The sequence below is a fragment of the Camponotus vicinus genome, unplaced genomic scaffold (assembly GCF_025532165.1).
Source record: "Camponotus vicinus isolate PSW18456_S1 unplaced genomic scaffold, iyCamVici1.0 SCAF_5, whole genome shotgun sequence".
NCBI classification, from domain to species: domain Eukaryota; kingdom Metazoa; phylum Arthropoda; class Insecta; order Hymenoptera; family Formicidae; genus Camponotus; species Camponotus vicinus.
Genome location: NW_028141977.1, coordinates 12,867,338 through 12,882,030, shown reverse-complemented (window position 1 = coordinate 12,882,030; position 14,693 = coordinate 12,867,338). Strand labels below are relative to the sequence as shown.

At 39.8% G+C, this 14,693-nt stretch overlaps 1 protein-coding gene across 6 annotated transcripts in view; it reads left to right on the top strand.

Annotated features, from left to right (window-relative positions):
* Nucleotides 1-14,693, top strand: part of Glut4ef (Glucose transporter 4 enhancer factor) — an 82,842-nt gene that overhangs the window by 46,700 nt on the left and 21,449 nt on the right. For 4 of the 6 annotated variants that reach the window (XM_083099507.1, XM_083099509.1, XM_083099511.1 and 1 more), the window contains 3 exons: nucleotides 6,871-7,082; nucleotides 7,397-7,773; nucleotides 9,837-9,908. In XM_083099507.1, coding sequence (XP_082955633.1) covers nucleotides 6,871-7,082; nucleotides 7,397-7,773; nucleotides 9,837-9,908 — 661 coding nt within the window. The remainder of the gene's footprint in view (nucleotides 1-6,870; nucleotides 7,083-7,396; nucleotides 7,774-9,836; nucleotides 9,909-14,693) is intronic. The other 2 variants (XM_083099508.1, XM_083099510.1) reach the window with 1 other exon arrangement.

Below are 14,693 nucleotides of genomic sequence, written 5' to 3'. Positions count from 1 at the left end.
AAAAAAGAATGAAAAATAAAAGAAAATAATAAAAATAAAAGAAATAAAATAGAAAGAAAATTTAAAGAAAACAAAGAGAGAGAATTGCTATTCGATTCGCTGTCGCACATTTCTTCTGTGCAAAAAAATGACGGTATCATCGTCTCGCGGATACGAAAAACGTCGCGTTCCGAATACTCTTCCGCCGAGGGCAGGTCACCAGGGTAAATAGCGGTCCCTGCGCGCCCTACGGCGAAAATGGATTTCTAGCACAAGGACGTCGGCAACGGGGACGAGTCCTTCGAGCGTTCCCGTAACGTAAACGGGGAATTGGGTCGCCGAAGTGAGGTCGGCGAAGTCGAAATCAGGTTGGCCGGGTTGTTCTATCGCGAAATCAGGTCGCTCGATACAGGCCACAGCCGCGTTCCCGTAACCGAACCCCGTGACTGACCCCTTTTGCCTGTACGACTTTGTAACCTGGATACCGCCGGAAACTGGATCACCCCCCGTGTACTCGTTATCGTGTCTCTCCCGAAGGTTTTGTGCGCGCTCCCGCCGGCCTTGCTTCCGTGATCCCAGAAAAATACTTCCCTTTCGCGCCCCCTTCCACCACCCCCGCAATTTTTCCATCGCGGGAAAAATATCCTTCTTGCGCACGCGAAGGATAAGAGGGATCGCGTGTTGGTATGGTTTCGCGATATGTGCTTGTGAAAGAGACGCTATTATAAGGTATCGTTCATATGAGTTTTATTGTTAGCACATATATTACAACTTCACAAAAAGAGAGAAATTTATTTAAATGTTTATTTCTGTCTTAAAACTAAAGTCGAAAATACAGAAGATTTAAACATAGCCAAATTCATGTATAAAATATCTTAAATATTCCTGACCTACAGTTATTAACATTTAACGGTAGAGAAAAGAATAACAACTAAAAGTCAAAGCGGCATCATAATGTCTAACAGCTACATTTCACGCACACTTTGCTCGCATGAAGAGTAATACCGTTACACACATTAATCTATTTTTCTCTTTATTATCCTTTACAAAAGGGCGTCACCTGTCGGTATCACGTTTGATCAAAGTATAAAAAAAAATATTTGTTAAATTAAGATATGCACGAGCTATGCTTCGTGCGATATTATACACGCGCCTCTACAAACATTTACATCAAGATACTTTTTAATTTATTAGATATGATGCAATTATATGCATTTAAGGTTTACTCTCTTTGCAAGCGCTTCGTGTCTCACGCTAGACCGATGCCGCTTTGTAAACGGACAAGTCGAGTTATTATGGGCTTCGCAATCATCGCATTGCAACAATATTAATCCTCATGTGAACGGTACTTAACGACACAAACGAGAACCCCTTCACATGCATACGAGCTCCATCGGACCGTTGGACGGCAACCTAGTTTTGCGAACGCTGGAACATTCAGCGACCCAATTACCCCGCGGCGGGGATGCTGCACCGCGAATACGGATCAACAAGCTTCCCGACCTATATAACGTGTCCCGGATCCACGAGCTGTACTTCCTCGCGAAAGCTCGCGCTGCCGCGGATCGATCGTTTGCGCGTTACGTCGAACGTCATGCGGCTTTAACGTCAATCTCTCGCGTGAAAAATTGAATTTGGAAAAGCGAAGAGCCACTCGTCAATATTTACAAGCGATATCAGCAATATCTCGGAATTACGCGCTTAGATGCGGACAAGGAAAGTTCTGCCGGTCTTTCTTCGAGCGTGAACTCGGATGCGGATATGAGCCGCGCTCGTTGTCGAAGAACCGTTAAGCTTTTTGCCATGCAACGGACGTGGGTAAACGAGGTACACTGATTCGCGATATCTCGATCGCTCGAAAAAAAGAAAAAAATTATCAAAGAGGAACATGTTCCTTAACGATCCGTCAGATCCGGCCGGTCTGTCTAACTCGCGTGCTCCTCCAACTGATCGCGTTGCGTAACGTTATGTCACGACGGTAATAGCATCGTGTAACATCGGCCAGGCGTGCGGTACCATTTTGCGATTTCCACCAACGTGCTCGATTGACTCGTCAGAAGGCTCGCGATATGTATCGGCGTGGCCGCATAGCGGATAACGCTTCGCCATGAAGTCGTTCCCGCTAATGGCTTTATGGTCACCTCACTTTTGCAGGCTCTACCTGCGCGCGTATCGCGCGTCAATATTTACAGCATCCGCGTCCCTGCTGCCACGATACGCACCGTAGATAAACGAATCTATTCAACGAGGAATGCTGCGTATTCTCCTTAAGAATTTCCTGTGATCTTGAGATCCGACACATACGAAAATAATATTAAATTAATAATATAAAAAATAATAATATAATAATAATAATATAAAATAATAATATAAAATTATAAAGTAAATTGAAATTATTGTATGCATTTTTGATTATTTTTTATCAATTTACAACATTGATTACATATGATCAGAAAGAATAAAAGTTTATTAACTCAACTTAAAAAAAAATTATTTTTGCCAATCGAATTGATATTTCGACTTCACCTTTGAAAAGTAAAATCAATTTTATCGAAATTATCATAAAAACACATTTGTTATCATCGTACGATATACAACAAAAGGAAAGTTGACATAATTATTTTATAATTAGCGGCTATCATGTTCGTCGAGCAGTATTATATCAATATTCATTAATGCAAGTAGAGAAAAGGGAAAGGAAAACCTCGTTTGGCCGAAATTTCGATTCTCACGGCCCAGTTTTTTTTCTGTCGCTGTTATTTACACATGATACTCGAAAATTGTTCCCTTCTCTTTTCTCATTTCTCCTTTTTCTTTCTCCAGCCGCTGTCTGCTTTAAACGTTTCGGTCAATTCATAAACAAATCCGTGTACGAAAGAAACTTAATGAGTAAAAGCGACCGTAACGAGGTAATTTACTTTCCTTCTCATCGTAAAATTCTGCGAAACGCGGTCGAGAAACTTCCGGTATCGCGACTAAGAGCGAAAACATACCACGATAAATTTCTTTATCGATGAACAAGCATTATATGATTTTTTCAGACAATATATGCGTTTATATTATGCATTCACAACTGATGTATAACTTTTTTTTTTCTCTGTGTTTTAAAGCTGTTACTGCTTAATAATTGATATTACGTGGTACATCATGAATATAATTGGTATTATATAATACAGTGACGGTGTATAGTCATATACGAACCGGCTGGTAGGCGTGTGTACTATATTTTACATGCTAATTTTCAATGTCAATTCGTTGGAAATATTCAGCACTGCGCGTATTCACGTATCTTTTTTTATTCAGAACCTCGAGAAAGTTAACTATACTGTTTTATTCAATTCAAGTCTGTTTTTGACTCGTTTTTAATTATTACGTCATTTTAATTTAATTAACTATTTCTCTTAGCAATTTTGAATTTAAAAAAACAGATGAATTTTTATTTGATTAAAATCATACAGGTGTCCGTTTGAATTGAAATGTACCAAACACGTATAGGATGTGCAAACAGAACGGCAAGATTAAAAAGATAAATCCAATCAACGAATAGATGGATAGAACAGTCGACGATGAACGGTAAACGACGCGTTTTCTGGCGCGTTATTTCTTATTTTCGACTGAGATACTCTCGAACGGATTTCCTCGCGCAAAGAAATATGCCCGTTTCTTTTTAATTATCCATCGTGCCGATTATATCCGCGTGCTCGATCCCTCAAGCCGTGCAAGCGGTATAATTCACGCATACCGGTTAACGGTATAGCTTAGACTCCAAACGGTTTCGACTCGTTTCTCTTCGTAGATCGAGCGATCTACACCGTTTTAATTAAACTCTTGAATTCGTTACTTCCGCAATAATCATAAGTCGATCGTAATCTCGCAATTAACGAGCAACGATCGTACGTGCGTATCGAGTAGATTTAGAAAATTGAGAAAGTCAGGGAAATGCGAATGCCATTAGGACGAGCTAATTTGAAATTTCCAAGCGAATAAAAACGAAATGAACGCTACTTGATTTTTGCGATATTTATAAAGATATTTATAAAGAAAATTTCTTTTGACTAGGATTGCGAGACTAGTTTTGAAGATTTTTTAAATTAATTAATATCAAGTTAACATCAAGATTATTAATCCTGTCAAAATTATTGAATTTTAAATAATCTAATATATATATAAATTTTTTAAATAAAAAAATATCACTGTATTATGTGAATTTAAAAGATTTTGTTTTAGAATAAAAATATTTATATTGATAAATTTATAGATATAATTAATACAATATGAAAAACACAATTAATATAATATAAAATTTTACATATTTAGCTACACAAAATTTTGTGCACATGTACGCGGTTCTCTGATTGTATAGATGTATGTGAACCGCATCCTATAACATCATATTGTATGTCAATTACTTTTTTATAAAGATAATAATTATATATATATTAAAAAGCAAACGAATGATATATAAATAATAATAATTATCTTAAATTATATATTGTAAAGATTATATCATAAGTATTATTTTAAACAATCGGTCTCAGTATTAAATAAAAATTGTTAATAAAATCGAGACAAGAGACAATATACACAAAACCAGATGTTTGCTACAAAAATTCACTCAAAACTGACACAAAATTTAAGTTTTCGATATTAATACAATATTTTTACGAATATCTTGTCTCGAGTCTTACGCAACCCTAATCTCACCCTATTATCAGCCTCGGAATCGACTCGGATCTTCTCGCCAAGTGGCGCAACGCATATAACGGATCGGTACACGAGAAACGGGACAGCCGCAAAGTGTGCGCGCTCGGGAGGTGTTGCTTTCGAAATATCGGCTGGTACGTGCGTCATTCCTTATGCCGGCCGGCGTTCTATGTTTCACTTTCGACTCTCGATGTACTCGCGCGTTCCGGGAGTGGAACACGGCTGGCTTAGCGACGGCCTTGACTACGTCGTCGTTTCTGCGCTCTCTCCCTCTCTGGCGGTTTTATCCTTCGCGCGATATAGGTTCGAGAGGGCCCGCCACCTTCTACGGGAGAACCGCTCTATTCTTCTAGCTATGCTTGAGATATCATCGCGGAAACTGCACCGCCAGCCAAGCGAGGGATCGCGAGATAATAGCATCTTTATGCGTTGCCTCGCGCACTCGAGAAAGGAACGGCTCTTGTCGAAATTGGCAGAGATTCGATCGTACGAACTATCTGTATAATTTTATATCACGTGTTTAGATTCTTATATGGATAAAAAAATTGCTAGAAATATGCTTTTATTTATAATACAATCGATTTATTTATTTTCCATTTGTTTTTTACTTCTCGATATATTATGACGGTGCACGATAGTTGTTATGTTTGAGTATTAATTTATTGTTTCATACGCGCGAATGTATCATCTATAAATATATATCTATTATATCTCTAGTTCTTAATTTTCTAATAAATTTATTTATTTCTGGAACGGTTCTTGTCGAAATTGACAGAAATTCGATCGTACGAACTATCTGTATAATTTTATGTCACGTGTTTAGATTCTTATATGGATAAAAAAATTGCTAGAAATATGCTTTTATTTATAATACAATCGATTTATTTATTTTCCATTTATTTTTTACTTCTCGATATATTATGACGGTGCACGATAGTTGTTATGTTTGAGTATTAATTTATTGTTTCATACGCGCGAATGTATCATCTATAAATATATATCTATTATATCTCTAGTTCTTAATTTTCTAATAAATTTATTTATTTCTGGAACGGTTCTTGTCGAAATTGACAGAAATTCGATCGTACGAACTATCTGTATAATTTTATGTCACGTGTTTAGATTCTTATATGGATAAAAAAATTGCTAGAAATATGCTTTTATTTATAATGCAATCTATTTATTTATTTTCCATTTGTTTTTTACTTCTCGATATATTATGACGATGCACGATAGTTGTTATGTTTGAGTATTTAATTTATTGTTTCATACGCGCGAATGTATCTATAAATATATATCTATTATATCTCTAGTTCTTAATTTTCTAATAAATTTATCTATTTCTGGAAAAGATTGAATTACACATCGTACGCGTACTTTACATTTCCCATCAATTTATGTCAGATGTACGTTTCGTTTGACACTTTTTGCTCGCTTGGAAAGAAAAGCTCGTAATAGTAGAGAAAAGTAGTGGACGACACCAATTCGTACGAGTGCCTACATACGGACATAGATACGTGCTCCACGTGCAGTATTAACGCGGAAATCTATAGTCTTTCCTGGAAAAGTGACTATCGATTATAACTCTTGCTACCGGGTATTACTGTACCACATCACTCGGCGCATTCGGAGTAAAAAAATGGAAAAGAGAGAGACTCGATTTGTCATTTCGCGCAGTTTCAAGAAAATATTATTTTAGATTTAAATTTGGCTGTTATTTGAGAAAGATTCTTAAGAAAGAATTACTTTGGGCCCATTTTGTATCCTTCCGCATAAATGCGCCTCTTTTTCCTCGTAAAAGTTTCTAAAATTAATTACTTTCACGAAGAAGCGATGTTATCAAGAATTATCGATAGATACCCATTTTCAGAATTTTGATTCGCGAAAGATTTTAAATAATCTTAACCAGTCGAAATAAAATTTTAAAAACTGTTGTCGCGCAAATATTGCGCGAATAAATATTGATTAATATTTAAAGCATTATAAATTTTACGTGAGTAAACTTTAGATTAAGTAAATTTAAATAAATAAATTTATTTTATTTTATTTTATTTATTTATCTGAGCCAAATTCCTAACTATAAATTTTTAATAAATTTAATCTAAAAATAAGCGATGCAACGCTTACTAATATACGCGTATGTGTTACACGTAGCGGAACTATAGTACGTGGTAATGTATATTTCAGATCCAGGAAACGACGGCCGAGTTCGAACAATGATTCCGAACGGATGTACAGCGGTTGGGGCGAGAGGGTGCTCTGCGGACGTGAGGGTTGTCGAACCAACGAACGCGGTGATTGCATGGACGAATGCGCCGCGGCCCTGGTCCTTATGTCACTCTCGTGTTCACCTCACAGTCCTCACAACCCCCCGCCACTTCACTGCCAATACAATTATGGTATATATTATATATTGTATTCTAATTCGTTTTCTATCATTCGCTCAAAATATATCATCGAAAGACAAAGCAAATTTTTCTCGTTGTTTGCTATCTTTATTTTTTTCTGTCATTTCTACGATAAAATGTATCGTGTATATTCATTTATTGCTATAATTATTCTTTGAGCCATCGGTAATTTTTATCGTTATAAAATAATAAGATATTTTTAAAAAGTAGTTGAAATATAATTTTTCAATCGGATCATTTATCAATCATCTATACGTCGTCTTACGTCTCATTTACAAATAAATTCATTCCATATATTTTTGCAGCGCAAATCCTTGAATTTTTTCGAGCTTGCGCGATAATTGAAGAAATGAAGGGAATACGATCTGCGACAGGTTCTTGGGGGAGTCGTGGAGGCGGAGGTGGAAGTATGGTCGCCGGTTCGCCCGGCGTCGGCGGCATGTCAAACAGCAGTAGCAGCAGCGGGGCTTCCTGGCGAAGCGGCACCCCCAGTCCACCCCTCAGCGAGGAGGGTGTACCGACTAGGAGTTCACCATGCCCAACGACCTCGCATCCCTCGCACAATCAACCCCACTATCCTTACAACGCGTCCGGCTCGTCGTCGAGCAGTACTCCCGGCTCGAGCACGTTAGACGAGGGAATAGTACCCGACTACATCGAGGAGCAGCACCCACGTAAGAAGGTGAGTAACCTTTTCCGATGTTCGTTCACCTCCTTCTTATTCGGCGACGCATACTTTGGTCAATATTTCTCGTGTCGCACAAAAGATTTGGACGTGTTAATCGGACGATGGCCCGAAATGGCCAGGAATACCGGGGGTCCCTCAGAAATTTGTTGGGGAAAATCTAAAAGAGTTCCTCGTGTCGCACACAGTCAATTAACACGTTGCGTATCTCACTGTATTTACTTGGCAATGCCGTAAAAAGCGTCAGCTACTTCCGCTATCTCTCTGTCAACGCGCTACCGCTGACCTTTGAGGCGAGTTTCCAGAGTCGCGTGTTCGCGCTACTTCTAGGAGCGAGCTGCCCTCATCCGCCTTTGAGAGTCTTCATTAACCTTAATCTCCGTGAATAATGTATACTCTCGCGTCAACGCCCAATTCAGTTTGCCAAGTCTTTATAGACGAAGACAAATGGTTTTTATAAAACTCAATTAATCGTCGCTCATGTTTTTTCGGCACGTATCATGGAATTTTCGCTATGAAATCTACTTGATATACGAACGATTACGATTGAAGTCAAATATAGTCATTTCATGAATTAAACGTCAAGCTATTTATTTTTTCAAGTTGTTCTAAGACGTAAACAATAAAATTGAATTTCGATGCGCATTGATAAAAGTATTTTTTTGATATCTCTTTATATTGGCGACATTGAATATGACTTCCTTGAAGCTTACTTATATTAAAATTGCATGTTGGAGCAACCTTCGCGATGAGAATACAAGTTCGCCGTGATAAAAATCGAATGGCCTTCGAGAAGCCGTACGCTTGTGTCTCCATGATTAATTCTTTCCGTGTTCGCGTAGTAGTAGTACGTGATAGCTTAATTAACGTCAACGATAACTATTGCGTAAGACGTCGGCGTGTCGGGGCATCAGGGTGGACCTTGCATGCGTACATCGTTCAATCTGGGCTTAGATTGGATCCGCTTCCCCGAGGTTCTCTCCTATTTCTTACACGTAGGAAACTAATGATTCAGTTTAAATTTCGACTTATATTTCGATGCGGAAAAAATATATCTTATTTTATGGAAAAAAATGTTACAAGTGAACCTTGAGAATTTTTATTCAAGTTCTTTTTGTGTGTTTAATAGCATCATGCATATAACATCCTTAGCATTGAAATGATTCCCATTTTAGGAGTACACGTAACCACTAATAATGCAATTTTGCAATAATAATTGCGAATAATGACAAGATAGAACTCAAATTTGAAACATTATTCTATTAAAAAAAAAGAAAAATTATTAATTTAAATTATTATAATATTTATTCTTTAGCATTTATTATAGTAATTTAATGTAAATATACAAATACATGTAGAAAAATAACCAACTTATTAAATTATTAATTAAATTATTATAATAATATTTTTATAACTTCACAATCACATGCTAACAATATTTCCTCATTCTCAACATTTTTATTTCAATATTTCTTAGAAAGTGTCAGCTGAAAGTATCGGATTAATTTACTTAAATCCCTAAATAATAACATTTGAATACAAGAAAAATGGAAAAATGGCGATTTTATGTATGATATTTTTTTGCTATTATTACGAAAGAGCAAGAGAGCAAGAGAGGGAAAGGACATCATCGAGGCTTAGGATATATCGCGACATGTTGCGCGCGCTGGCAGTGATGGTTTCGCGGGACGGCCCTGACCGGTCAGAGATGCAGGCGAGGAGTCTTGGTCCAAGAACCAAGCCCGCGCGCGCGATGATGACATAAGCGCGCCGGCCGAGCCAAGGATGTAAACACGCGCGGCGGATTTTTTGGTATTTCGTAAGACGGCTAACAAGTCGGACCTTGAGGTATTATCGCCCCGCGCTAATCTTAGGTACTCGGCGCGCGCGCGCGCGCGCGTTCCTTCGCCTGCCGTTTTCGGATGCTTGCACGCGGGAAAATCGCGATGGCGGTCCCCGAAATAGCCGCTGAAAGGGAGCGCGGAAGGTCTACGTGTAACGCGTATCGTATCGACTCGCTTAAAGCCGCTGCTCTAAACTCTCCGACTTTTTTTTTTCAGATTCGAGCGAAAGTAAACCAGGACCCGATCGAGACGGAACCAGGCGCTTGCGCGACTTTCGAAAGCGAACAGGTGAGTTTCGATTTCCATTCTTATGTTTATAACCGGAGGAGACCTGGAAATCTCGCAGGTGTAAAATTGCCGGCCCCGTTCCTTCCTTTAACTCTATAATGTCGGGCTATTTTCTACGGTCTCGCGAATATCGACGGGGGTCATAGGCAATAAGACAAATCAAAGACAATCAAATTTGTTTCATTTTAATAAGGAAGACACATAGTGTTTTCCGTTTGTATAATTTATTTTGAAATTGAGTCGTTCTCAATATTCTCTCGAAGGAAAAATGTCTTACGATTTGCATCCGAGGTATAAATTGTTGTTACGTCTGTTATCTGAATCGCAACAGTAAGTAGAGATAAGCAATCTTGCGTGTCCATCAACAACAACAACAAGATTAGGCTTTTTCCTCGAAAGTGTAGCAACTTCAAATATGAAGTTTAACGTGAAATATTTGGAAATCGATAAAAATGAAAGGCGGAAATATACCGATTGAAAAGGAAGCGTAAATCATTCGCGATCGACATCATTCATGCGGGTGCAATTCACGGGAAGCCTTTGTTATCGAAGGTACCCGTTGACGGAACAAGCAGCCTCTCGTGTAAAGCCCGACTCTACTACTATCGCCTACTACTACCACCACTACTCTACCGCTCCTCGCAGATCAATATTATTCGTAACCCAGTTTTCTCGAAGGTTCCTACTTTCACCGATGGCTGCGAGCGAGGCGACCGCTTAAAGTCATTCATCTCGATTCAATCGGAGTCAGTAATGTCGCCGGACGAATACGCGCGTCATCCGCGATTCTGGGTGCGTAGATGGTGGCACATCAATCAGGTTCGGCGTATAATTTGCGCGGCTTCAACTTTCACTCGCGACTCGCCAACACGCGCGTACTTGGGACGTACGTGTGACCAGCTTCCTCGGACGTTCTCGCGTATTTTTTGGCATTCTCGTTTTTCCTCGAGTTTGTCCTCGTTTCGTTTTAAAAAAGCATAACGCGCGCGTTTTGCTCCATTAAAATTTCAAAGTTGAATATCGCTATTCACTACGCTTTATCGTTGCATTACAGTACAATACGCTCAGAAAGTAATAAAACAAATATAGAATCCCCGATAAGATAAGTGATAAATATATAAACGCTTCTCGCCCTCCTTTCGAAATCCGGGGAACGTTCCAGTTTTCTTCCCCCATGTACGAGTCCCACGCGAAAGAGAAGTGGTCACCCTGTGCGTATCCATGCACCTGACCCAATTGACCGCCTCAAGGATATCTCCGCGAACATACACGTGTCCAAGGTCGTCGGTGTCGTTCCTTAGATTCTGTCATCGCCTAATGCTCGTCATCGCGAAAGGTCGCTCGATCGAGATAGGAGAGAGACGATGCACCATTTCCATATCGTATCCATGAACGACGATCCCGATAGACAAAGAAGAGAGGGAAAGAGAAATACAGAGAGAGGGAAGCGCGGCCAGGAAGTCCTAGCCGAGTGTATTACATCGTGAAACGATTGCGTTCGCCTCCCTCCCTCCCCCGCGCACGCGCAGGCAGGCACATATGCACATCCACGTGTGCAGTGCCGTAGCCGCGCGAATAAATCGACGAGAGTATCGCTTGGACGAAGATTTCCTTTGTTTCTAGCATGTGCCGCTCTAACGCTTCGAATATTCGAAACCATGATTCGACAAAATTTGCCGAGGATTATACGGCGATTTTCAAAAAGCTATTTATAATAGTTGAGGAAAATTGTAGAATATTTTTCGATGAAGATTACATATACAGGGTGTTTCTTAATAAGTGCTAAAAATTTTAGGAGATGATTAAGAGGGATTTACATTAAAAAGTTTTAATAAAAAATTGAATAGGGGTTGCTCGTTTCATCCCCTTATAACAATACGGGAAAAATATTAATAAATAATCTTTTTACTAGTAGAAAATATCTACCTAATTTCATTTCTTTAATTTGCTCCAAATTTGAGAAAAAAATAAAAACCTAATTTTTACCCCCATTTTTGGAGGAGGGTAACTTTACAGGGAGAGATGTAGGAGTATATGTTTATATGAAAAACCTCCCTTAATTTTCGATAAAGAATCTTTCCTAAAATTTTTCGCAGTTATTCAGAAACATCCTATATACACACCGGTTAAAAAAATGATCAGAGATATACCATCGATTCTCCCTCCAATTGTTCGTTTTTTTTCCGATAAATTAAAATTTTCTTACCAGTTATCAGTTTGCGCATATATATCTACTAATTCTCGAATAAATTATCGAAAGTGAAGAATGAAATCAATATGCATCAAGTCTTATTGAAAGGTCGTGCACGCGCCGGAATATGATATATGTACTTGCACCTCTAAGCCTTTTAAAACTGGTTTCGTTTAAGATGACAATTTCCTTGAAGTTAATCAAGCTTGAAATTGTAATCCAAATTTAAACAAATAGCCACTCATCGATATTTATTCGAAATCTATAAATCTCCTTTATTCGAAATCTGAATCTCCTTAAAAAAAAAAGAGCGATAAATCGAATTTAATCCTAGAAATTATAACACAACGTTGGATCTCGAGGCAAATACGCAGAGTTTCTAAATAGCTCGAAGATCTCTGCAGATACGATCCGTGATAATCACCGAAATGATTTTTTTTATACCCGTACATACGCGAATCAACCGAGACCGAAGCGAATCTTTAAACAGTGAGACAATCTGTCGTAATCGACATTAGGCAAATTCCATTAAAATACGTCGCGCACGTGCCAGAATATATCCTCGTTGACGCCTGCACATGGACCTAGATCTCGGAGCGGCGAGGACCGGCGCCGTTGGTGCATCGCGTCGCAGTGCACAGCACGTGACGTCACCGCGAGCGGCACGTGCCCGTTCCCCTGCCCGCGCTCCCCGTTGCCCTCGAATGCGGCATCGCTCGGTGACGAGGGGGCAAGACGCGGGGGAGTAGCAACGTGGAAAAGGGGGGGCTAGAGGTGCGGAGGAAGGTAGTTAAGGTCACCGTGGCCCTGACTGCACGCGCGCGAAATTATATCGGTGTGCGACTGTCGGTGACGTGTGTGTGCGCGCGCGCACGCGCGCGCGGATGTGTGCGTTGAATTGTGTGCAACGCACGGAAGATTTATTTCTAGTTCCACGTGCTACTGCTTTTCTAGCCGAGGTTTTGCCGGTTAAATGCACGAGTCAGCACGAGCATCCCAATGGCGGACCTTGACCGTCGGCTCTGATGTTCGGTTGGTCGTCATACCGTCTGGTGATCGGGATGTAGATCTTGCTGCCGCGATACCGCGTCGACGAAGTTTCCCGATTATCGCTCGTAGCAGTAGCTTTCAGCTGCTCGGCCTTTGTGATACGCGATGCACCGTTCCTGCGACGGTGCCAGGGATTGTATTTCGGTTCGAAATGCGCTCTCGTTGTAGACTTTAAGGGAGACGTACTGGCGATGATTGCAAGTCTAGGTCGACCGAGGAAATTGGATGAGTCCGCTTTTTCGCAGACACGCGCGAGGGAAGCCCGAGGAAATATTTAGGAATTTTATCAGATACCCTTTGCCTTATATTATTGAAGAAACGAATGATAAAAGTACTTCGATATTTAATTTGTCGAAATGAAAATATTTGGTAAATTCAATCTTTCTCGTAAGAAAAGATTCTTTCATTTCTTTTATTTTTCAAGAAATTTCATACGGAAAGAAATCCAATTATTTCGTCGATTGTACGTATCTAAAAGATCAGAAAAGCTATTGCATTAATCATCGATCGTTATTATTCATTTATTTAAAGAAATGGGCTTACCGAGCTTTCGCTCTTTTTATCTCGAATAACAAAATCTTAAAGTATTCCCGTTTAATATCTCTCCTTTATTTCTTTTTACTTGTAATTTATGTACATGCAAATCTCTCTACATCGCATTATGCGCGTTACATCTGTCGATGGAGCAACGTGCAAATTGCTCGCGAGCGCGGAGAGAGAATAGACTATGACGCATACGAGATCTGAACTTGAAAAGTATCGCCGGCTATCGGATGCATCGATTCAACAGCGATTGCGCCGACATTTGCGTGCGCGGGCTGGCCGGCCCTGCCGGGTCGTATTCCGATATACGTTCGTCCACCTTATGTAATACGCGTTGCGTAAACTTGACGTTAGTCGTGTAATGCTCGCCATACATATATTTCTGCGCGCCCGGCAACAACCGCGGCTCAAGGAGGATCCGGCCTTAGCAACGTAATCGTATACCCCTCCGTATCATTTCCTCGCTCGCGTATTCTAGATACTCGGCCCGGAAACGAAGAGACGTAAGCGATAATAGGTGAGCGGATAGATGGCTTTCCGTCGTTACATTTTAATTCCGCGGAAGATGATGTATATACGAGAAAGTAATTTTCCAACGCGGAAAAAATTGCATACCCCTGATAAAGACCGCTCTCGATCGCTCGATTCGAAACTGTGTGTTAGTAACAGTGACTCGTAAAACGGTTTGATCTCGAGTCTCTATCAAGTTGGAAACAAATCCTCACGCTACGTCTCGCTTTTGCTGCACAAATCGCAGATAAAATCTGCCGCGCGTGCAGAGTCAGGGTCATCGCTTGGCAATATGATTTCTAATTACACGATTTCCGATAACGAATATCGACACGTCGAATAGGATATTGCTCTATTAAAATTCAAAGAACACATTCGTGTGGAAAGATTCCCAGTTTTTGCATCCTCTTGATAATACAATTCGAAAAACGGAATTCTCCTCCAACGTCTTTCTCTTTTCGGGAAATAACATCACTCGATTCGGAGATTTT